This window comes from Chaetura pelagica, unplaced genomic scaffold (assembly GCF_000747805.2).
Source record: "Chaetura pelagica isolate M959 unplaced genomic scaffold, ChaPel_1.0 scaffold275, whole genome shotgun sequence".
NCBI classification, from domain to species: domain Eukaryota; kingdom Metazoa; phylum Chordata; class Aves; order Apodiformes; family Apodidae; genus Chaetura; species Chaetura pelagica.
Window position 1 is genome coordinate 8,977,392 of NW_009953486.1, and position 25,401 is coordinate 9,002,792.

Below are 25,401 nucleotides of genomic sequence, written 5' to 3' on the forward strand. Positions count from 1 at the left end.
CAGGAATGTCTTGAAGGCTCTCTGCTCCTTTGTCATCTTTTGCTTGGTGTAAGGAGGTCTGTATGCTCCAGCATCCATGGCACCACATGCAGTTGAACTTTTGCTTTCCAGTGGTGAAAGATGTAACATTGTTACTGAGGTATTAAACTTGCTTAAAAATAAAAATCTAAGGGGATATTTCCTCACAATTGGTGGCATTCTCTACCAATGGCTCCACCAGTTCCACATATTTTTCTCTTCTCCCATTCAATAATATTGATGTTCTTACCCTTTTCTAAACATGACCTTATACCAGGCACTGCATGTGAGTTTTCCACAGAGGGCTTCTGCTCTTCACTGCAAGGCAGGACTAGATGGAGTGGTGCTCCCAGCCCTGGTGGCTCTGCACAGCTCACCCAGACTGGCAAGTCTGCAGTCAGCTGGACCCGCTCCAGCAGAGCTGTGCTGTTCCATTTGTGTAATTAATACAGCTCCTACAAAGATGACTGTGTAGCTGAATGTTAGACCCTTAATGGCTCCAGGGAGCTCTCACTGCTCAGCTTTATAAGCAAGTCTTTAGATTCCAAAATAAATGCATGGAGAAGCCGTTTTTGTCACTGCAGGGTGACCTTCTAATAACAGACCCTTCTCTGCCACACTTGTGATCTCACTTTCTGTCCAATGTTCATATTTCAGTCTAACCCTATAAGCTGGGAAGTGAAAAGCGTTTTGGCACAGACACGTTTCATGCAGTGTCATCTTTCAGCAGCCTCTGCTGCTGCAAATAGCAGTGATTGATTTTTGTGTCTTCAGCTGCCTGTTATCAAAATCTTAAAGACATAATGGTGTGATTCTTGTGTTGAATTAATAGCAGATCTTCCTTGGAAAGATGACACTGCTGTTGGATAGACAAAAAGAAACCCAGTCGTGCTGGGATGATAATTGATTTGGTGTAATGTCTTTCTTTCTCCATAAGCACCCCTACTGAGATGGTAGCAGCAGCTAAAATTTCAGACATCTTACATCTATACCAGGGTATTTTTCATTTTATATTTTCTTCTTTTCTTCTCATTCTTTCTTTGTCAGTTAGCAATCTCTGTTTTAACTGGCTTAAACAACCAGCGCTAAACAAAGATGCAGGGTTACGTGTTGATGTGTAGAAATGACCTAAAATGGGTGACTAAATGTTGCATGCACTTGAAAGGCCTGAGGTGGCTGCAAGGTTGGAGGTGCCTGACAGTGGGTGTGAAGTGTGAGTTGCAGAGGAGCTGGGCTCAGCCAGCACCCCTGGAGGTCATGACTCCAGTTCCCTGTGTCATGGCCAGGACCAAGTGCAATCTCAGATCCGGTTGCTCAGGGCTTTTGCACAGTTGCTCCAGCCCCACTCTATTGCACAACCTTCTCTGTTGTGAAAAGGTTTTTTCTTATGATCAGCTGAGCTGCCCTTGCTGCATTTCAGACTGTTCCTCTCATCCTTTTGCTGGGGTGAGCAGGGCTCTGGTGGCCTCTGGGGTGGGACACAGCAGCTGGAGCCCCTCTGCCCTCCTCAGATTGAACAAGCTCCCTCCTCTCCCACACTCCCAGCATGGCAGAGCCCCCTGTTCAGTGTGCTGGCAGCCTGCTGCAGCCCCCAGCTTTTTGGTCACTTGTACTGGTGGGGCTGGAAATCCAGTTGTGCTCTTCAGGTTTATAAACTTCTACCACCACTTCACGAGCTTCCTTCTTTGTTGTGTGTCTCCAGGAAGTCAGAAGTTTTGCTAGATACAGCTTGGGTTTGGATATGCCTTTTGATAATTCAGTGGTTGTTGTTTAGTAGAGGTAGCTAGTAGTTTACAAATATTGCAGTTAAATACAAGATGTGGGGAAATAAGCATGATTAGTTTGATGGACACTCTGAATTAAGCTCATGATGAGTGAACAGTCTTTAAAAAAATTAAATAGAAAATAACCAAATAAGCCAATGTCACTGGAGTGAAACACTTGCTTCCCAAGTCTCCTGTGCTGCAAACAATTGTTTTCAAAACACGAAGTACCAACTTGATCTAGAGGGGTTTTTTTCCCCCTAGGAAGCCTGAATTCCTGAGGCTGGGCTGGCTGTCAATAAGCTGTGTGCATAGGTTAGCTGGGGTAGTTAGGGATTCTTCTATTCCTACAAAATTTGTTGGTGCTAAACATTGCCACAAATGGCCATAGCAACTTACTCCCTGCTTCAGACAGGCTGGACTGCAGCAGAGTGCCAGGGATGTGTTTCCTTCATTCCAAATAAATGTTTTATCACTTAGCAGTAATTGGATTGCTATTGTATTTCAGTAATTATTGCCAACAGCAGATCTGTTCTTCTCTTTGCACTTATGTTTCCAGGTTGACCTTCAGGCAGCCTGTCTGAAGGTGACTTTCTTGATCTTATTCTGTAGGATGGGGGATTCGATTGTGGGGGTTTTTTTGGTTTTTGTTGTTTGCTTGCTGTTGTTTGTGTTGGGTTGTTGGTTTTTTTTTTCAAAAAGGGGAAGTGCTGCCAGGGGGAGCATAATTTGTCTTTGCTCCACTTGTCGTAGTGCAAAAGTATAAGCACTTCAGCTCGTGCTTCAGCTTTTAGCTGACCCTGGAGAGGCAGTTAGATGCACTGCTTTTTCAAAATGCATCATAACATTTCAGGCTGTGTAGAACCACACTTCTCTCAGTATCACAACCCAAATATCCTGCCAAGATTTCTCATATTTTGCGGAAATCTGTTCTGTATTTAACATGTCTGTAGACAAATGACTTCCTTAAGTATCTCAGAGCTGACCAAGGAATTCATACACTTGTCTGAATATCAGAGTCTGCCAAGGAAGTTCTGGAACACTGGATGGCAATTTTATGTGCAAGATTAATATTTGGTGATTAAATCTTAATGGATTTCTAGAGTAGCTAATATTTTTTCAAGAGGAGAAGCATTGCTGGATGGCCATAGTGAGGACTGCCTTGTGATAGCCTGCCTTCTGCACAAACTTGTTATGAGAGTCTTGTGTGTTCCACAGACCTTGCAAAAACCCCTCAGAGGATGGCTCCATCCTCTGAGCTTGGCTGGAGCTCTGAACTCTTGGTTGATTGCCTGCCTGACAGGTTGCATTTATTTCAAATGCATGGCATTCCACAGGCCAGAACTTGGCTGTTCTGGTGCCATTTGCTGTTAACTTTAGTCCTCATCCTGCTTTCTGAAAACAGTGGTTTCCTTATTGTCTAAAACATGTGTTTCAGGTATGATTAACCTGCTCCAGTTGTCTAGAGAACCCTATTTTGTAAGAACAAAAACATTTTACTCAGAATTGTACTTGCTTTCATGATGCTCACAGAGTTTTGTGAAGCATTTTACCATCAAGAGCAGCATGATGGCATTGAGCTGTGAGTAGTCTTCAGGTGTGTGCAACACTCATGATGATGTGGTGTAGCCCTGTTAAAGCATGTTTTCTGTGCAAGACTGCTTCTTTCTTTAGATTTGAGACTCCTTAGAAGGAATTAGCTGCACTGTAACACACAGGCCAGGCCAGTTGGGAATAGTCTGGGCGGCATCTGATGCTGTACCAGTTGTATTAGTAAAGACCTTCCTTTGAAAACAGTGAAGGTCTTTTGGTCTTGATTTGCTGTGAAGTTAAATGTTGTGGTTTCTTCCTGTATTGGCTTTGAAGTGGTCTCTGCTAGGAATCAGTGTGTGGATCTCAGTGTTCATCACCTCCCTCCCCACTGCACCATTGTCACCCTGCAGCTCAAGCTGCCTCTGTCAGGGATCTGCTTTGATCTGGGAGCTTGTAGCCCTGAATTTCTTCCTTCAGTGATGGAAGCATCTTTGTTGAACGGGTTCCTAGATTTATCTGTATGTAGTGGTGATCCCATCAGCAGGGATTTGGATGGTGTGATGGCTGAAGGAAGAAGGGGTATGTTACTGATCATGTGCCTAATCCAGCCAACTACCTAGGGCACCTGGGCACCCTATGAGGATGTAGTTTGACTAGCTGGTTGCTCTGAGTGGATCAGCAGCATTCTTCCTTGCATCAAACTGTTGGTTCTAAAGAATAATTTGGACAAATGAGAATAACGTCAATGTAGGTGTGCCAGAGCTCTGTGCTCTTGGCTCTTTCTTCTCCCATCAGTATGGGTGAATTCTTTGTTATGGAGAATGGAGCTTGGGAAGCTTATGAGATCGGCTTTTAAAAAGCAAAGTATTCATGTTTAGTGTGTTTTGACTCCTCTCTCTCTCTCTCTCTTTTTACCCTTGCCCATTTCTTATTACCCCAGGTTTCTCAAATGCAGTCTAGAATTGGATGGTTCATCTGTGTATCTGGTTTATTTGACTGAGTAATCCACTAAGAAAGTGTATTTGGAGGCATTAACTTACAAAAAGAAAACTAGGGCAATAAGCTTGAATACTTACTGTTTATAAAAAGAAAAAAAAAAAAGAAGCTTTGTAAACTCGTTAATCTTTTTTACCCAAGAAATGTACAGCTTGACTACTTCTACCCAAGGCAAGCTATGTGATATTTGTATGGTAGATGTGGCCTTTGAAAGCCTCCCTTTTGTAGTGTCCCCATTCATAAATATAAAAAAGAATTTCTGCTTTTAAAACAATGCTGTTTAGGTTTGGAACTTCACATATTTTGCAGTGCATGCAACCTGACAGGGATGAAAAAAACCACAACAACCTCTCTAGGTGGTAGCAGTTTAATTCTAGGATTCAGTGCATGAAGCTCAGTTTCCTGGTAGCAGACTTTGATGGACAGATTGCAGGTCTAGAGGCCAAGGCCTCCAGCATTGTAATCACTTGTGTGGTGGGTTTTAAGCTTCCCTTATCCAGTTTTCTCACTGTACAGGCAATTTTATATTTGAAAAGCTTTTGAAAAAAATAGTACTTTTAACAGTACTACATGATTTAGTGTGTGCTAAAGAAAATAAAATCACTTTAGAGTGTGATGTAAGGCAGCATAACCAAAAATATATATTTTTCTAAACAACTGGATTTTGTTTCTTTTTCATATTTGCAGGGAGGGATGAAACGATGCAGCCAGCCAAACCATCATTCCTGGAATATTTTGAACAGAAGGAGAAGGAGAATCAAATCAATAACTTTGGGAAGAATGTGTCTGGCCAGACAAAAAATTCATCTGAATGGAAAGTACCACAGGATGGAGACTATGAATTTGTAAGTCTATACTTTGAAATTCAATCAATGTGACAATCTTAAGGAGTTTCAGTCAGAGCTGCTATAAGATTATTTCTTGTTTTGACAGACTAATGGAAACTTGAGGAGATTCTAATTGCTAATGCATTTGGATGGGGCATTTTGAAAAACTTGTTTTCTTTAGATATTTCTGAGTAATCATAACCAGTCATTATCTAGATAGTTTGCATGTTTAAAAAGAAAGAAATGAACAGAAATAAGCCTGAGGACATGAAAGGGTAAGCTATCTTGCTTAATCTTCCCCATTATGAATCCCCTATTAAAATTTTAAAAATAGAATTCCAGATAGCAGCTGGGAAATGCAAATCCTGAATGTGTGGTGTTTGGAGAAAAAATGGTGTTATAAACTTTGAATCTTCTTGTCTTTCTCAAGCCTTGGCACTGGGTTTTGTTTTATTATATAAACATCGAGCTTGTCCTCATCTCTCTCTGAAATCCTCGATTTCAGTCTTCCTCACTAAGATTCACATGCTCAGAATTTTCAGGAACTTTTCTGGAGTTCAAAGGAAGTTCTGTTGTTGATAAATTTCCTGGTTCAGTTCTTTGGGTGAGGATGGAAAATGTCTGGTTTGAGTTCAGGGTGCCAGAAGATTCATGCTGTGCTGAACACTGTTCCCTCTACTACGTTTTCTTTCAGTGATGCACCAGAGGAAGCACTTGCTGTAGGTGCTTTGTGTGTCTTTTGGGACTGCCCATGGTTCAGGCAGTGATGCTGCCTTCAGCAGCTGGGGAGATTCCCTCCACCCTCACAAAGCAGTGTGGAAATTGAAATCCTTCTGCTAGTCACAAAGTGATGCTTTACTTTAAGGCTGGAATAATAGCTGGAGTCTGTCATTATGTTTGTTCAGGTTGTACAGACTGCTGCTGTTCCATGTGCTGTGTTGGTTTTGCTGCCTCATCTCAAATTTTCCTATTTAGACTGAAATGCCTGGCTAGCTGAGGGCACTGGCTGCATTCTCTCTCATAGCCCTGGGCATTGTTTAGCCTGAAGGTTTGTAGTCACTATATAAACATAATTGGAAAAATAACCTGCAAGCTGACTTGTCAGCCTGTGAATCCACAGGGTCTGGGCCAAATATAATTCCAGCAGAGTCAGACACTCTGTTTATCTCACCTTACATGCTGTAACTTCATTTAGTGACAAACAATTCTGGTGTTTCCCAGGAAAGATGGGCTGTTTGGAGTGTCTTAGAAGTCTTTTGTAATCCGCACAAGATGGTCCAAGGGGATACTTGCTGTAATTATTTTACTTTCTATTTTGGCTGATGATAAGTTTAGCAATTATCCTTATTTTCACTGGGTAGGATTTATTCCACCCTATCTACCATGAACCAGAGGTGTAGGCTACACCCAGCCAGCAGTACGGGCAGCACGGGTGACACAAGGAAAAGGTTGGTGTCATTCTAGCAAACAGGACCTACACCTATTTTTAGTGCAAAAGAACTGTTGAACACACATGTGACCTTGTTTTTACTGATTTCCACCAGCACTGAAATATTGTCAATGTGCACAGATTATCATCCTGCTGGAAGTAGTAAGAGCAAGCAATAAAAACTAACAAAAAATTGGGCTTTGGGTCACCTTTGTGTGATCATTTTGCTTCCCAGCGTATGTATTTCTGTAGTTCAACTGTGTATGAATAAACCAGCCTGTCTTGCATGCAGAATTTGTAACAGAGCTACTGTCTTTTCTGTAGGGTAAGACAAATGCTTGAAAGCAACCTTAATCAATAGATATGGGTATTTGTATAGGGCTGGTAGCAGTAACCTCAGGTTGTGTAATGTATTTAAAGACTTAAGATGGGGTATTTTTGCTGTTTGGCTAAAAATAGATACATTTGGCTACCTTTAAGTAAAAATTGTGTTTATTAATGCTTTATTAATAGAAAGCAGTGCTGCAATAAGCATTGTGAAATAAGAAAATATGCATTCACTAGTAGGTGTATCCAGTAATCTGTCCCAGACTTCCCTGCAGCTGTAACTTACTTCTGTGTGGTCAGAGTAGGCAGGTTTGAGCAGACTTTGCCTATGGATTCCAAGTAAAGATGAGATCAATGAGTTGTTGGATGAATACTAGTTTCTAGTGGACCCTAAGAAATTATTGAAATATTATTGCTTTGTGCTACTGCAGACTGGATAAATAGACCTTGTCTACTCTGTTGTATTCCTCTCCCTCCTATGTGACTAGCACCTGGAGGCTGCTGCCTTCCAAAAAAAAAAAAAAGGCAATATTAAATTACAAAAGATTTTTGCTCTTTTCCCCATAGCAAAACCATTTGACCTTTTCTTGACTAACATTGTTTCTCTGAAGCAGGCAAATAAGACACTATTTATATCACAGTGGCAATGTCATGTTAGATAAGGGTTAGATCGAATCAGCCCTGGCCACTGCAGAGATGAAAATGCAGAGATCCTGTTCTGCAGGGTGATGAATTCCATTCCTCCCACATGAGATGGACTTCATTCCTCCCACACATGATGCTCTGGTTGTGTCCTGGTTGGGCTTTGAGATGGCATAAACCCTGTGCATTTCCAGCAGTGTATTTCCAGCCTTGAATTTCTGAGGTAGAACTTGTTACTAACTGATTAGTCAGTGCCTAGTGTTGTTAATGTTTATCCCCACTTAAATTTGAACAAGGATCTCTGCAGATTTAAACTCTGCTTGATTACAAGAAAATGTTTTCAAGAATGTCATAATTGATTTAACAGGAGGGGGAAAATACTACTTATGGACAGCAATTCCTGCAACTAGGATGACTATGACAAGCTCTAGTATGAAGCTCCTGCAGGGGTGGGCTGTTGATGGGCAGGCTGCATTGTGTTGTAGAATTTCTAATTGCCATAATCAGATCTCAAAAATTTTGTAGTTGAATTTATTTGTGCCAGTGAACATCAGTCACATACTGTTACATAGACTTAAATTAATAATGCTAGAAGATTTGTTTAGACAACGTCATACTTCTTTTCACTTTAATCTTTCAGTAGGACTGTAACATAAGGCAAAATCAATTGTTGTGGTGTTTCCTGCCCTAAGAACACTTGGCTTATTCCTACTTTAAAAGCCTTTTAGGTGCTCTGAGCAGGCCAATATTCTAGTATCACTGGTGGCTAAAGTGGGATCACTTTTTTTTTTAGTTCTGGCCCTACTTGAAAGGCCTTTAGTCTTGCCCGACCTATTGTATAGGCTGTTTATGGATCATTCAGTCGTGAATGTTGTGTATTAGATCAGTAATCATTTTATTGAAAGTCAATTTTGTTGGCAAATTAGCAGCTTGCAGCCATTCATGCCCTGTGGTAGCTATGACAGTACTGACAGCTTTCCATTTTCATTTCACCCCTGTGGTTTGGGGAAGGTGAGCAGCAGTAGAGCCCCTGTCAACCTTCAGTTTTGCCATCATGATGCAAGTGCTGGTTTAATGTCACCTGTAGTGTTTAGCTGAGGTTTTGCTATAACTCCAATTCATAGTTTTTCATGCATCAGTGAATTTGTGCTAATTAAATGTCCTGGGGGCTTGGTTAGGACGTGAACTTTTAACAGACAGTAGAGCAGGACATCAAGTCTCTCTGCAGGCTTTACACAAGGGGTTGCAGCCATTTGCTCCAAGGCTCTTTTGATTCCAGCACTTGTATATCTGCCAGCCATCCCTGGCCTTTGCAAGGCAGCTTGCCAAGAGCTAAGTTGGTGCAGACACTTTTATGTTGTCTTTAGCTGCTTTTGCTATCTGTGTTTCACTGGAAGAACATCAGGTGATTGCTGAGGTCGTGAAGGAAAGCAGGACCTGCAGGACCTCAGTGAGCACTGCAGCCATCAGCAGTCATTTTCACCCTGGCAATCTCTGTCCTCCTGCTGCAGCTCTGGGAAGGACGCTGACACTCAGAAGCAAGGTTTGTGTCTCTCTCCTAAGAGGTATCTTGCTTCCTTTGGGAAGACCATGATTTGCTCACGTGTGCTAAGTCTTGGTGACCAGACCTTTCCTATTCCTACAGTTATTAACAGCCAGTAGGTCAGGTCTTTCCTTCTCACTCCTTGGTTTAATGAAGAGGATCTGGCTTTGCAGTTTTCTCATTGAAGCAGAAAAACTTTGGAGCAAGACTTTCTTTGCTTACGAAACTAAGATGAACAGTTGTCCTTGTAAGTGTCATGGTTTGCAGAAGCAGCAGACATAAACCTCTCAGCTGTCTGTGGAAGGACTGTGGCTGTTGTCATGGCCTTTGTTTGCAGGCTCACCACACTTGGGGCTGTGAGTGAACCTGTGTTTCAAGTCTCATGATTCCATGTTGTGAGTGCTGTTCTCTGCACCAGCTCATCTATTCAACTCCCTTTAAGAAGCATCTCACTGTCTGTTGATGAGAATTTCTTCAGACCTGAGAAGTTGGTGTGATTTCCCCCAGTCTCAAAACAGGCTGTATCATCTCTCAGTGCACAGTGACTCTTCCTCTACTGCTGGGGAAGACTGTCCTGCAGTCAGGACTGGTGCTTCTTAGATTTTATTTCAAGGCAGAAGAAGGAAAGATGAGCAGGAGGTGTTAATTGCTTCTAATTGAGGGGAAGAATGCAGTGCTGATCAGCTGCCACTTTTGTCAAGTGGCACAGTGAGAGCCCTCGTGTACAAGCAACACTTCCTGTCTCCTCTTCACCATCTGCTAGGCAGAGATGGGCAGAGAAGGGGCTTTGCTGAGCTACAAGAGCTGGAGAAAGGGCTGAGTTTGATCCCACAGCTGCAGGTCAGTTGCCATAACCTGGCTTTCCAGGACAGCCCTTTGCTTTGAAAGTGCTTGGGCCACAGCTTGCTGTTGATAGCCAACTTGTCCATGGATTGTGCTCCTATCATTCACTAATTTTAACAAATTGTTTTGGTTAGAATCTCTTGCTTCAGACACTGAGCCCTGCAAGGGGAGCCCTGGGATGGGAGGCTGTGGGAACTGGATGGTTCACCAAGCCAGTGAGACAAAGGAGTGAGCAATAGAAACACTTTGCACTTGGGATTGTTATTTGTTCAGATAAGAGACAAAGCAAGTCTGCAAGACTGTTGAAGTAAAACATGAAGAAAACACAGTTTAATAAAATCCAGTTTCTAAAAGCATATTCACATATCTTGGAGTTCTCGAGTTATCTGTACTGCAAGAACTGGTATCACAACTGCAGCCTCCTTTAAATAGCTCTGAATAACTGTGTGTCCATTTATACTAACTTGATAGGAAACCATAATATTTTTTGTGTCTGTCTGAAAGCAGATTCTACCCAGAGCTTTCAACAGCTGCTGCTTAGATCTTTCTGTTTTACAGGTACAATGTAGATGCAAGCAAGCCTTCCTCATATCTTAGTGGAAGTATAATTCTTTTTCTTGAAGTAGTAAAGAAAAATATAATTTTCCATTTACTGAGACTGTTTCATTATGTGTCTGTCATCTGGGATACACTGGTTTTTATTAACATCCTCACTTCTGTTTTTTTACTAGTGGTTCGAAGCATTATATTGGAAACAAAGATTTAAAAATGAATACCTATTTAATTTTAAATAGATTCTGGATATTGGGAAGAAGTTCTTTAATATGAGGGTGGTGAAGCACTGTAACGTGTTGCCCAGAGAGATGGAGGAGGCTCCATCCCTGGAAACATTCAAGGTCAGGCTTGATGAGGTTGAGCAACCTGGTCTAGTCAAAAGGTCCCTGTGCACTGCAGGGGGGCTGGACTAGATGACCTTTAAAGGTCCCTTCCAACCCCACATGTTCTATGATTGTATGATTGATTGTATGATACATAATTTAACCACTTCTAGTATCTTTACCAGCAGAGAAAGACAGTTTGTTCATCTAGTGGTGTCTTCAGCTTGTTCAGTTGGACAAATTGCTGTTGGTTTTCAGTGAAGTGATGCACGTGAATCCTTTTCCTTCTTTTTAGACAGATTAGGTGTTGGTGTGACAGCAGGATTTTGAAGTTCTTATCAAGAAGTTTATAGAAAGCTTCATTCTTTCCAAGCCAGTGAAATTGCATTAGGATCATATTGTATTTTGGAGCCGAGTGGCAGACACCAGCCTGACTGTGCCAGCAGATCAGAGGCTACTTTAGGCATATCAGTTGTGGCCCAGGCAGTAGGGATGCCAGCAGGAGGGGTTACTGCAGGCTGGAGTGTAAACCAGGGGGTGCAGTGACAGATACTGCAGCTCTGTGCCCTGCTCAGCCTGGGCATGAATCTGCACAAGATGTAGCTGGTACCTTGAGGGGCACAGGGTTGTCTTGCATCACCCTGCTGCTTCCTACCCACTGCAGGTAAAAATAGATATCCCTCAGTACAGTATATTTCTTCTCCCAGCTCAGGGCTGTGGTGAAGAATGGCTGCAGACTAGAACCATCTGTTTCTTTCATTGGAAGTGATTTATAGGGAGGAACTGTTAGAGGGCAGGTGATTTATTGCTTATCAATAACAGTGAACACATTCTGCCTTCCAATGACCAGAGTCTCTAGTTTATTGTATTCTGTCTCTGAAGGTGTCATTTGTCTTGTGAACAGCTTGTTGTCTGGTACCTGGAACATTCCATGTCTTTGGTTTCTTTTGAACATTCATTTGGATAGCATTTATTAGCAATCTAATATTGATGCTTTATTGCTTTCCCTCCTTTTGTCCTTCTAAAAGTTCAATCGATTAAAAACTTGGGAGTATTTTCTGTACTGTTGCAGGCTCTGAAGGGATGGCAGGCTAAATAATTTGCTCTACTTTTGTTGGAACTGGGCTTTGAGTCTTTTCTAGCAGTAGGAAGAAGGCATGCTGAGAAGATAGGGATAAGGCAGATGCCAGAAGTACTCATATTATATTGGTAAGCTGCTGTTGTGTGATTTATTCATTTTTTTAGTTTATCATTTTATAGTGTTTCCTGATTCTACTGTGATCCTCTGAGCTTTATCTGCTTTTTACTTCTGTCTTTTAAGCAGCTTGGTAAAGGTGTCAGATGCAGGCCTCTGCATTCATCTTTCTGTTCCTCCTTTCTCCTATCCAAAACACTCAAGTGAATAATCTGAGCTGGTCACTAAGACTCCAGAGAGTTTATCCACTGGGACAGCAGAAAAAAAATCTTTATTAGTGTGTGCACATTTGCAGGACATTCACGTGGGATTATTTGAGATTCAAATAATCTTGAGACTTCTACTGAATGATTATAAAACATGCAAAACATTCTTTCTTTTCTAAGACAGCAAGTATCTCTGACTCTTGTGTGATGAGATGGGTTGTTCCAGAAATTAATTTTAAGAAGTATAGTTTTGCATAGAAGGGAAAAAAATGTTTGGTTAAAGTAGAGCTTTTTTGTAATAGCATTTTTTTTTCAAGTCTAAACCAAACACTTTGAGTGCATCTTCAGGGGTTTCTCTGTTCAGAAGTTTCCTCCCTTCATCTATCATGAACTCCCCTTTTTCCCAGTGGTGGCTGGAATAAAAATTACTTCTCAGACACTGGTTTCTTCCAATAGTCTTACTTTGATTGTAAAGTGAACTTATTTTCTAGGGCATTTATCAATTTGAGAGATAAAGCCAGGTCTGGGATGGCTGATGGATATCCCTGTTCAGGTCCTATGGAACTGGAGTTGGGAAACAAGTGAATTTCTTTGTGCTGTGCTGCCTCTAAAATAAAGCCTTCATTTGATGGGGGAGCATGGACCATCCTGGGTTTGGAGAAAAAGAAAAAAAACAATATACTCTAATAAAATGAATTATTTTACAACAACAGAAGACAGTCTGGAATAGACAGCTATTAATTCCCAAACCTGAAATCATACCTCCATGGTATCTTCTGCTAATTGAGAGACATTGAAGTACCTAGCTGTAATTTCCACTGTGAAGTATGATATATAAAAAGAGACAGGTTTTTGTGATGTTTTATGCATTGGTTTTAAATGTCACCTGCATTGATTCATAACATTGATGTCCCTTAAATGGATTTCCTTTTTTTCCTTCAGCCATCTGCCAAGAATTCTTAAAGCTCTGTTAATAGTTTGTGTTGGTTTCAAGCACTAGCAGATCTTTTCAGCAGATTTAGTATGTTCTTCCTAGCAAGTACTTCTAACTTTTGACATCTTTATTAAGGAAAAATGGTTCACGTTGTCACCTTGTAATCAAACACACAGTCGTCTTAAAAATAAGCCCAGGAACAGCTTGCTTGTCACTTTTATTGTTTGTTAAGTGATCTTGAATCTTCTGTAACATTTGCACAACAAAGACACTGAACCTCACTGCAATCCTTACTGAATTCATGGCTGCCTCAAACCACCAACGCGATTTACAGCAAGCTCCACCTATGTAGGTCTTATAAACCTTTCTGAATTACTTTTATAGCAACAACAAAAAAAAACCCCGAACAACCCAGAAGATACCACATTTGGTTTGGAAATTTGTTAGCAACATTTGAAATTGGGAAAGGTACTTCAAGTGGCTTGACCGTTTTTTATCTATTGTGGAAGAGAATGGATTTCTGCTCCCTTCCATTTGGTAACAGGGTCATTGCTCACCACCTGCTTTCACTTTGGTGCACACTGACATTGATTGCAAAGCACTTGCTGCCACAAGGTGCTGTCAAAACTTCATTTTGGGCTGTATTTCTGTATATAGCAGGCCTTCTGTGACATCAGGCTTTTAAATGAAACTTGTGGTGAGGGGGAAGTAAAAGGAGCTGCTGTTGTGTTGAATTGCTGAAGTCATAGCTGGTAATGGGAACTGAAACCGGGTAACCTGAAATCAACTTTATATGAGGGCATTCAGACTTGGAAATTTTACATCCTGGATTATCTTGGAGGCCCCTTTCCTACTATAGCATTTAATCAGCTGAGACGTTGACTGAAGGTTTTGTGGATGAACTAAAAAACTAACAGAACTTTATCCAGGGCCTTTGATCATGGAATTTGTTCTGCTGCCACTGTGTGTTTGAGGTCAGGCTGCAACGTGCACTCCTGCTTTGGGAGAGAGGGAAGAGGAATTAATAATTGAAGATGTGACGCTGGAAAAATCTCTGAGCATACTGAATTCTTTAGAAAACCTGTTTGAGCCTTGTTACACCTTGAGTTTTATTTTCAAGGCTGGGTGTGTTCTTGGCACAGCATCCCCCTTAAAGAACTGCTGCTCAAACGAGATCTCTTCGAAATGCTTCTAATGTCTTCTTGCAACTCATCTGTCAGTACCAATGTTTGTAAAGGGTAATGTAGCTTAAAAACTGGACAAGTTTGTCTTTTTTTTTTTTCATCTGTAGTAGAAAGGGGCTCCTTCTGGGGACTCAGGAACCCAATATAGCTGCTCTGAATTGCCTCTTGGGGGATGGAGTCTCTGGACCACAAGGAAAAAGCCTGGAGATGAAGTCTCCATCCAGCCTCTGTGAAGACTTTCCAGTGAGCAGGGTATTATCCAGAAAAGTGCCTGGGATTATGTACTGTGGAGGAGCAAAGTTATCTCAGCTCTTACTTCTGGCCCTGGTGCATTTGCCTTTGTGCACTCTCTTCCTGTGTGACTGTAAGAGCTGCAGAAAATCTAGATGTTGCTTATTTCTGGTGCTATTTGGTGCATGTAATTACTGGGTGGCTCCCTGCTTGCCTCACCAGGAGACTTTGCAAAGTGGAGTCTCATCATGTGTGAGGCATGTTTGAGGTCTTGCTCATACAGGGAAGGTGATGGAGTCTTAAACCCCTGAAACTGAAACTTTGTGTCTTAAGCCTTCATTGTGCATTATGGATTTAATTGTGTGAAGTCTTCAGGTAAGTTAACAATGCTAACTTACCAGTAGCAAACTTTCACTCCCCATTATTGATGAAGTCTGTATTCACATACTGATTTAGTGGTAACTAATTGGTTGCTACTTGTAACTTGTTTTTGCCCAGGGAGGCTGTTGATGCTCCATCCCTGGAGGTTTTTTAAGGCCAGGTTGGATGAAGTTTTGTGCTACCTGGTCTAGTGGTAGGGTTCCCTGCTCATGGCAGGTGGAGTTGGAACTAGATGATCTTTAAGGACCCTTCCAACCTTAATGATTCTATGATTCTGTACTTCGTGTTTCATGGTAGGAGTACACTGAGCAAAGTTGTAGGAAGGAATGACTCTTACTTCAGATATTCTTACTTGTGCTTCTTCAGGAGTTATGCTTTATGCTGGATAAGTGATCCTGAATAAATAAATTGTTAATCCTTAAGTGAGCAAAGCCCTTAAGAGGAAGGGAGAGAGGAAAAAAGGGTATGGTGGGTTGGAAAGAAGATTTGTTAAAGATCCACATGCCCTTCCTGGCAGAACTTGGTTAAATCTAAGTATTAATTTTTATTTGGTTTAAAGGAACCAGCATTTTCTGACAGATGGCTTTTCTTGAGGAAAAACCTCCAAGTTGGTCAGCTGTGTACTTTACAGTCGATATGTGCAGCTAGCCAGATCTTCAGAGCCCAATGACATGATTTATTTTAGCATGTCCAGAGTTATTTTAGTACTCTTACTTAAGAAAATTAAAGCATAATCACTTAGAGAAGTAAAAAAAAAACCTCTGCTGTGTTTTTCCTTAATCGAATCTCTGGCAAGCATTTTTTATAAGCAAATGATGTTCCTTTTCTGCTCTTCAGCTGGTTTTTTTTTTTGTTCCTTTTTTTCTGTTGTTTCTTGTCCAGACAGGCTGACCTTTCAGCTTGGTTTCTAATTCAGTTACTGAAGAAAAAATAGTGAGATAACTTGTCTTTGGGGTTACAGGATTAGTCAGCCACTTTTTAAGTCCTAAAGGATTTTAAGGTTTGGACTTCTTGAAGTGCTGCAGAATAACACTGACACAATTTGTCATTTGCCTTGTTTAGATTAGGTGTATATGGTACTTGAGATGATTGTGCAAGTGAATAACAGTTATTCATACTCGTAATTGATACTAAGGCCAAAAAAGGAAATTAATCTTGAAGCTCAGAAGATGAAAATGCATTGCTCTCGAAAAATAGCCTTTTATTTTTATGGCCACTCATATCACTCAGTAGAGCTTTGGATGGGTTTTCTTCCTTTAATATTAAGTCTTGTACAATGCTGAGGGTAATAGCAGTGTGCAGAGTTTATATGGTGGTGCTGGCTGTAGCACCAAAACTTTCTTGAGCCTGTTTGGGATTAAAGGAAGGATTGATAAAGTGCAATTCTCGCCTAAGCGCAGCTCAGGGATGCCAGGGTTATTGATGCAGGCTATGGTGCTCCCACAGTCCTGCAATCTTCTCTGCTTTGTGGGTAACCACTCTGTGTAATCACTGCCTAGTTCTGTCTGCAGACAGAGTAGCCAGGGAGATCTGGATGCTTGCTCTAATCCTCTGAAATTGGTTTCTGTATTGGGAATCTTCTCATATCTTGCAAACAGCAAAGCTCCCCCCTGGCCCTTACAGGCTTTTTTGAGAAATGGAGGAGAACTTCCAAACTGTGGGCAGTGTAAGAAAGTAAAGCAGAGATGTCTCTTAGCTGGTGAAGAAGCAGTTGTGTGTCTAAAGCACATTTGTGCGTGTCTGTAGCAGTCACAAGAATGGGCTAGTTAAGATACCCTTGAGGGCAGTCCTTGCTGAACCTGTAGGATCAGATGTTACGGATGTAAATATACAGTAGCCATAAAACCTCCCCATTTGTGCAAAGAAAGGTAGAGCCAGCCCAAACACATCATCTAAGAAGGCCTGGATCTCCTCTAACTCTCTCTTAAATACTTGTTTCCAGTTCATCTAGGGTTCAGATGCTGAGAGTGTGTTTCTGTCTATCCTCCACAAAAAGTGGTGATGTGATTGTACTAATTTAACTGTTTTCAGCTGCTTGACTTGCACTGACTCAAGTTGACTTGGCCTCTAAAGCATATCTAGTAGAAAGCTGAGTGTTACTCTTTGTGGGAAGTCATCTGCTGCCCAGATGAGATGGTCTGAACCAGGTGTCTCCAGGTGTGCCTCCCTCACAGATCCCATCCACTTTTCTTTGGGAAGTTGTCCCCACAGTGCTGTTTGGGCTTGTGCTGGATGCTGCAGCTTATGACGTGTTTTGCTAGTACATTGCCTAAATAATTAAGATGCATTAAAAGCAGAAGCTTGTGCTGCTGAGACTTATTTCTCAAATCCTTTGAAAGATTAATATCTGTATTTTTAATCTTGCATGAAATCCCACAGTGAATGCATTTCATCCACTGCTTGCATAACAGTGAGAAACCTCACTGACATGGTGATGCTAAAAGAGGGGGAAATCAAAGGTAATGAATGTTTGTGTAGGCACTGGGATCTGTTCTGATTTACTCTAGCCCCTCTGTACTGTGGCTGTTTGACAGATTTGTTAAGTCAGAAAACCTGACAATCATGATGAAAAGTGGGTGGTAAATGCCTGTGGGTTCTGAGGTTCTTGTGTCCCTTGCATGGGACAATTTACAGTGGATAAATAGTTAATGCCTGCTCATACATTTCATCAAGGCCTCCTTATGCTAGAAACATAAATGAGAACAAGGCACTTAATTTTTAGATCAGTGATTGAAAGTTTGCCAAGTGGTGTCGAGCCAGCATTTCAGGAAAAATGCTAAGGAAGAAAGTGGCATGCTATTCCAACACCAATTTATATCACCATTTTCAAGACCTAAAGTCTGGAGCAGTGCTTAGCGTGAGAAATCACCCTCTACATTTAATTTTGGCCAGAGAAATGGAATGCTTTTTTTGCTGGTTTAAAGAAAAGGAAAAAAAAGGCATAGTACTATTCAGTAATCTGTTGCCTTGGAGTATATTTGATATGAGTGTTGATACAATGTTTAACCAGCCTTTCAAGGCTAATTCCAGAATCATCTCGGTTCTTACACTTGTCAGAACTCACATTCATGAATCCTTGAGATCCAGCACCTCTCCCTAGCTCATGGTCTTCTGTTGCACTCATGCTGCAGCCCCAATTATGCTCTGAGGTGGTTGCTACAAATAGTTGCAGCAAGAGGCATCATCCAAAGGGTGATTGCCTCCCAAAAATAAAACCCTGCTTGAGGAGGTGATAGAAGAACAGCTCAATACACATCAAACTGAGCTGCAGGATCCTGGAGAGGAAGGACGAGCGTGCCCTTGGGTTTATTGGAAGGGAAGCATCTTGATAGCATTGCTGATAGCCAAGGTCAGGTGAAGCAAGAGTTTAATTAGTCTCTTCTGTGCAGAGCCTCCTTCCCAAAGGACACCTGAACACTTAATAGACTATTTGTAGGAATTCTTTTCTACTTAGCTCTAATAGGAAGGCTCTTCTGGTGTCGAGTGTGATAATCAGTAGCCTCCTGGGAGAGGCTCAGATGTGCTTCTGTGTAGTTGTAGTCCTGTCTGCTTGTTCTCTTTTTTTCCTTCTCTTTTTCCAAAGTAGCCCGTTGCTACTATTTTTTAGTGGTAATATTTTTCATTATTGCCAGCAGCCAATAATTCCTATTTGACATTTAATGTTTAGTGTAGCTTGAGTAATTTATTTTGTTTAAAAACCCTTTTCAAGCCATGTTTAGATTTTGCCTGTCTAAACACACAAAAGAAAATGAGTTGTGCTCTCTCCATTGCTGTGATTCAAGATGTTTTGAGTTTCACTGGAAGACTTTGATCACTGGGCATATACAGTCAAGAAGTGTTAGATTGCAGTGTAAAAGTAGGCAAAAATTGAAGATAAAGAAATAAAAGCTGTGCTAAATAGACAATTAACTTGTTGGTTTTCTCTTTAGTTCCCATGTAGCTCATATCTTTTCCACTAAGAATTTATTTCCCTGTGTAGCGTGGGAAGCTGCAATTTTACTACTTCTGTATTTGAGTCTTCAAACTCCCACTGCCCCTTATGAAGTGATAATTGCTAAAGCCAGTTTTTTTTCTAAAGGGCTATTTAAAACTGAAAATTTTGACATGGAGTTGTGTTGAGCAGTAAATGCCACCTGGGGTAGCTGGGTGAAAGGCAGAGCCAGCCCTGCAGCTGCCTCTTTCCTCCCTAAACAGCCCCAGGCTATGGGTGGTAAAGGTGGGAGGATACTCAGCAAAGACTTGGTGTGAGTATGTGGAAGACAAGTGTTGAGACTGGCAGGAATTCTGGTGGAGAGGTAGGACTAGAGGGCTATGGGAAGCAGAGAACAACTTCCTGATTTTATTCATAGGATTTGCTGTAGTATCAAGGCTTGGAAAGTTCTTCTTCTGCAAAACTGTTCCAGTGCTTCCACCGGGAGGAAAATAACCCCATCCCACCAATGTCATATATATTCATGTTTTGTTCCAGACGTCAGGGTCTGTCTGCACATCTGAAGAGCTGCATCCCCTCCCTGGAGATGAAGGGTTCATGTTTCATACAAGCTTTCAGGACTTCTAAGGCAGCATTGAAAAACAAAGGCCAGATAGTCTGAAACATTGCAAAGATGCAAAGAAAAGACTTGTGCTAAACAGGGAGCAGATTCAGTGTCAGCAAGTAAAAAGAAAGTTGCAAGAGGAACATGTTTTCCAAAGAAGTATTTTGTTTTATTCCTGTGCAGCTGGTGAGTTACTGTTGTGCTGAAAGTCTTTGTTGAGGGGTAAATGTGTGAAAGCTGCTGGGAAACAGCTCGTTTCTGCTTGATGCTTATCATTCAAGCAGCAAGGGGATTTTGCTTGTAGTGGTTTTGGTAGAGAAGCAAATAAACGTGAGAGCTGAAGTGACTCAGGGATTCCTGAATGACCTCATGTTTGTCAGTAGTGCAGAGTGGTCTGAGTCAGTGGTGACCTTGTGCTGCTGAAGGGGCCTTGAGGGACCAGAGGAGTATTCTAGGTCCTGACTGGTCAGGTTACAGACCCTGCTGTAGGAAAAACAGGCTTCAGTGTAAGGACTATGGATACCAAGAGAACTGCATGGGCTTCTAATTCAGAATTTACTCCCTCTTTGGGCTTTTTGTTTGGTTTTCTTGGGGACAGGAAGAGGGCTGAGCTAATTTTCTAGGCTTTGACTTTTACAGATCTGGTGTGAAGCAGAAATCTGGTGTGGTCTGTTTAAAAACACCATGGCAGGTTTTTAGGCAGCCTCTTGCTCAGGACAGAGCTGCATAGGTACACATTTCAGACCATGGTGTGCCCTTGAATATCAAACCTGTGGCTATGTCTAAGGTGTCTGCAGAGAGCTTTTACTTTTTCTCCTTTTGCTGCTTAGATTCATTGACATTCTGTAGAATATCATGTTGCAGTAACACTTGCCCTGGCTGTAATAAATGCAAGTGATATTTTTCCCCCCTATTTTTAAAATGCTGATTTGAAAGGACAGTAACTCTGAAGCAGTTTGCTGAGGTGAGTGTTGTTTAGTGGAGTAGTTATCCAAGAGTCTGTCTGAAGTGCTGGCAAAGGGATGTGATGAGGAGCTTGCACATCTTCTCCTTGAGGAAGAAACTCTGTATGAAACTATCTGTTCCTGCTTTGCCCATCATTAATGCTTATGCATGGAAAGGCCATAGTTTATGTCCTTCTGAAGGACGTAGGTGGATATCAGGAAGAAATTATCACTATGAGGCTGGGGAGACACTGGCCCAGGTTGCCCAGAGAAGCTGTAGTTGCCCATCTGTAGAAGTGTTGAAGGGCAGGTTGGATGGGGCTTGGAGCAACCTGGTCTGGTGGGAGGTGTCCCTGCCCATGCAGGGGGGTGGGACTGGGTGATCTTGGAGGTCCTTTCCAACCCAAACCATTCTATGATTCTGTGTCCTTCTGAATGAGATAGTAGAACCCACCAGCCTAGTAGAACAAGCTGTTGCTATCAGTGGTGTCTGCAGCCAGAGGATCAACGGACAGCATAAGCAGCCCTGGGCAAGAGATTTTCAGGTGAAGACTTAAACCTCTGACATTTGTCTTCAGTTGGGCACTTGTACATAAGTTAAGATAGTTCTCAAACCCTTGAGTAAAAATACAGCTGTTAATCAAATGGTTAAAAATCAGTGTTCTGCATATACAGCCTTGCTTGAACAGTTTGGTTGTGCTGTTGCCACTCCCTGTTGATAGATGTTTGACCAGCTTTTGGACAAGTATTTTATGTTAGTACATTTGAAATAGGATTGCTTCCCTTAAGGGTTTGTCTTGGCTAGCTGATCTCTGTGGACAAAACCAGACAGCTTTTACAAAGACACAACTTCTTATAACAGAAGCATTGCTGAGGAGAATTGAGGAGAGGGATGGGACTGAGCCCTTGGCTACAACCAACTCTAACTGCAGCTGTTCAGTGCTGAGGCTTTATCCTGAGTAACCAACTGTCATGAGATGCTCTGTCCTTGTCCCCCTTCCCTTAATTTGCTTCTGGCATTTCTCAAAGAGAATAATGTTGGTGTTTCAGAAGCCTACCACTGCAGAGACAGATATGCTAATTTAAAAACTTTATTTCTGGGAGCAAGTCTGTCAGTGGCATTGGCTTCCAGTGACCTACCACACAGCCAGGTGAGACGGAGGCCATGAGCTACTAAACAGTTCTCTTTTATTTCCTTCAAAGAGGCATGTGCAAGCGGAAGGAGGAGCTGAGTATAACAGCTCAGCACAGGTCCCAGGGCTCATGTTGTGGCAGGTCTGAAGCAAAGTGGGAGCTCAGGGCTCGGTGTCCTCTGCTCCTGCATGGGCTCTTGGTTCTCACCAGTAATTGGAGTCCTGTCAGTCTCTCGTCAGCTCATTTGTGGGGAGCAGTCACATTCTGGACCTTTTCGTAGTGTTACCCTTTGGCTTCTCTGCCTCTTTTAGTAATGGCATGGCATTCACAGCCAGGCTGATGTCACTCCAGATGAAGACTTGGTAATTAGCCCATCCACATCAACACACAGCACTGCACACAGGATGTGTTTATGCTCTTGGATTTTGACCTGCATCGACTTCCCTCTCTTCCTTCTCTCACTATCCCCTCTCTGTTTAACCCATGATCAGGCTCCATAAGTAGCTGCTTTGTTCTGCATCACATGTCTGTGCAGGTAACCCACTTCCCAGTTTACTCATGTGAATATATGTCTGTGCATATGTATCCTTGCCCACTCCAGGCTTAGCTGTGCTCTCAGCATCCTCCATACCATTACCCATCTGTCCTGACAAACACAGGCCCAGGAACTGTCAAAACCCACTGTGTCCCTTGGCAGGCAGTTGCTTACAATTACCAGAAAGACTTCGTGTCTGTGTCCACAGATGATGTCCCAACATGCCAGATCATGTTAGAGGACATGAATAGGAGAGAGCCACGTTCTTGGGGTGTGGAGAGACCAGTGCTCTAAATGTGCTCTGCCCTCTGGTCTGCTGACTCCACTGGTTTGTCTCTGGCTGTACACAGCACCCAGTGCTTTGGAAGGATGGCACAGGATGCTCAAAAGGTGTCCATGGAAGGCTGCAGGTTCAGGATGATTTCTGACACCTAAAAGTTGGCTTAAGCCATGAGCAAGGTAGTTTAGATCTGTTTCAAAACTCTATTTTAGTATTCTAGTGCTGGGTAGTCTTAGAGCTGACACAGCCATTTAATCCAATATAGCTGCTTAGTGTATGTATCTGAATTAATATTTTCCTCTTTTTTGCATTTTTATTAGACTGTTCAATTCCCTGGACTGTGAGGAAGGGGGATGTTGAATAATTACCTGCTCCATAATAAATTAGTGTGAAAAGGCAACTGGTGCCATGCATCAACTTAAACTGCTGTCTGGTGAAGTTGCATTAATGTGTATAAATAATGTATATCTTATTGGAGGAAGTGCTTTGTCTTTCTAATGAACAGTTGGCTGATTGGAGAGACCCAAAAGACTCTGTAACTTTCCTTGCTAAAAAGGGTTTTTTTCACTTGTGCCAAGATTATTAAAGTAGATTGCTGATCCTAGAACTGCAAGTAGGAAAGATCTTCTTCTGTAGAATACAGCAAAGAATTTCAAAAGGCCTTGTGAGAAATCAGCTAACAGATGACTTTGTGGTTTGGGGACTGGTGTCTCTTCCACCTTGGGAAGAAAGATCAGGTTTTCCTTATTTTAGTATTTACATAAGTTTAAGGACTGATGCAAACTTTTCAACAGCCATGACACAGCCAGCAATTCAGTTGTTGCCTTCTAACAGGCAACGTTTCACTGTGCGTTGTGGTTCAGAAATGCCTTCAAGAATAACAGCCTAATTAACAGCCGCCTAATTAACAGCTAAACCAGGACAGCAGCATTACTTGCACTTAATGTCAATTATGACATTTGTTGAAAGCCTAAAAAGGGACAATTCTTTGTTCATGAAAAGGAAAAAAAAAAAACCCAGCCCAAATGATTTAGCCTGTTCTTAGTTTCCACAGCAGCCAGTCCCTGGAAGCAGATGGTGCAAATAGTCATTCCCATCCTGCTGCTGGGGCTGTGAAACGATCCCATGTGTTTCTGCAGGTCACTTGGTGTTGGATGGGAAAAGGGTTGGTGTTTAGTTGAACATTTGAAGCACTTCCATTGCCTGTATTTTTTTACCATAATCTTAAAATGCTGCCTCTTCTACAGGTTATAATATTATGCAAAGGGTGTAGCTGTGACCATCTAGACTCATCTCTTAGCATCTGTAATCACAGGGTAAAACTTCCCTGTGCCAGTTCTCAGCAAATTGGCATGCACAAGAGAACCAATTAAACAAAGGGCAGGCAGGTCAGGAATTCAGTGAAGGGAAGCTTGTTCAGACTAGCCTGACATCTTCACGTGTACAGTAAAATACAAATTGTCCTTGTACATTATATCAGTGTGAGGCTGACCCAAAGTGACCTGCTGTGTGTGTCCTGGGATTGCTAACCTGGAGGAGTGTGAACTCCTCACCACGATTGAGGCTCAGCCTGATTGTACATCAATGTTTGGGTTTTTTTTAATTTTCAAATGAAACTTTGTCAGTTTGTAGTTTTTTTTTCCTTTCCTATTCCCTCTGTCTCCCTTTGCCACTTAGCAGAAGGAAGTTTAGTTGCAAGGGAAGGGTAGGGGAGAGAACTTCCCTTCTGTTCCATCTCAATACAGTCCTGAGCCTGCAAAATGAAGCGTTAGTAAAACAGCCTGATGAAGGGAACATCTTGCTGGTTGTTTTATACACTTCCCCTGTCACTGAACAGAGCACGTAATATGTCTGTAAAATGAGCCAAAGCAGCCCAGTATCCTGAGGCTCATGGCAGCCTTGTGGAGAGTAGTAGCCTGGAGCAGAACTCTCCCACCTTCTCCTCCTGGAAGGAGGAGACCATCAGATCAGGAGATGTTGTGACCATCAGATGGGCAGCAAAATCGCTGTAGCTGTGCGGATGGTGGCCTGTACTGATGGCCATGTCTGTTCTTCTCTTGTCCCCTTCTAGCTAAAGACATGGAGTGTGGATGAACTCCAGAGGAGGCTCTCAGCCCTGGACCCCATGATGGAGCAGGAGATTGAAGAAATCCGCCAGAAGTACCAGTCCAAGCGCCAGCCCATCCTCGATGCCATTGAAGCCAAGAAGCGGCGGCAGCAGAACTTCTGAGCCACTGGTAGAATATTCTCCCATCCTCAAACAATCAGCTCCTTGCTTTGATGACTACTAAACAGATTGATTTCTATTCACATATGCTAGTGAAATAGAGGGCAATACTTCTGCTCATTTATTTTTTTCCATAGCACCTTTCTGAACTCAGGAATGGAAAATCCTGATGGTATGTTTTAATGTTAGACATGTATTTAAAACATTATCCCTGCAGGAGTTTTGTTACTGTTTTGTTTTTTGTTTTTTTTTTAGTGGGACTGTTTTTAAATCAGAGGAACAGATAGAAATAGGCTCATGGAAGTTGGCTCATTCTCTTTTCAACTGAACTCTCAGTAGTCCATTTTGGTTTAAGTTAATATGGATTGTGGTATTTAACAGCTGCCTCTGTTGTGTTTTGTTTTTGTTTTTCTTTGTGGATGCACAGACTCAATTTCAAGCTGTTTGTTGTATCTTCCTACTGTTAAGGTACTGGTAAGTTTTGGGTCACTGAAGAGATCAGGTGAGAACATGTTGCAAACTGTTCCAGCCTTTTGAAAGGAACTTAAATCTCAATTTTTAAAAAAGCCTGTAATAAGCCCCATGCCTTACACTGTGTGCTCTGAGCAAGTGTGGTTACTTCAAGACCTCAGTTTTGTCCTCTTTTTTTGTGTACTTTATGAATGAACATGAGTAGTTAAAGCATGTTTTGCCTCCCTTGGAAATTACATCCTGCAATTTAAAATCCACACTGACTTAAAACCAAAAAGCTAATCAGTGATCTGATTCCCCTTCATCTGTCTGTTTGGAAATGTCCTTCAGGAAGACCCTGATGGT

The 25,401-nt window shown here is 41.9% G+C and overlaps 1 protein-coding gene across 1 annotated transcript in view; it reads left to right on the forward strand.

Annotated features, from left to right (window-relative positions):
- Positions 1 to 24,588, forward strand: part of STK4 (serine/threonine kinase 4) — a 41,324-nt gene extending 16,736 nt beyond the window's left edge. The window contains exons 10-11 of the mRNA XM_009998786.1: positions 4,998 to 5,155; positions 24,430 to 24,588. Of these exons, the coding sequence (XP_009997088.1) occupies positions 4,998 to 5,155; positions 24,430 to 24,588 (317 nt within the window). The remainder of the gene's footprint in view (positions 1 to 4,997; positions 5,156 to 24,429) is intronic.
- Positions 24,589 to 25,401: the final 813 nt, after the last annotated feature.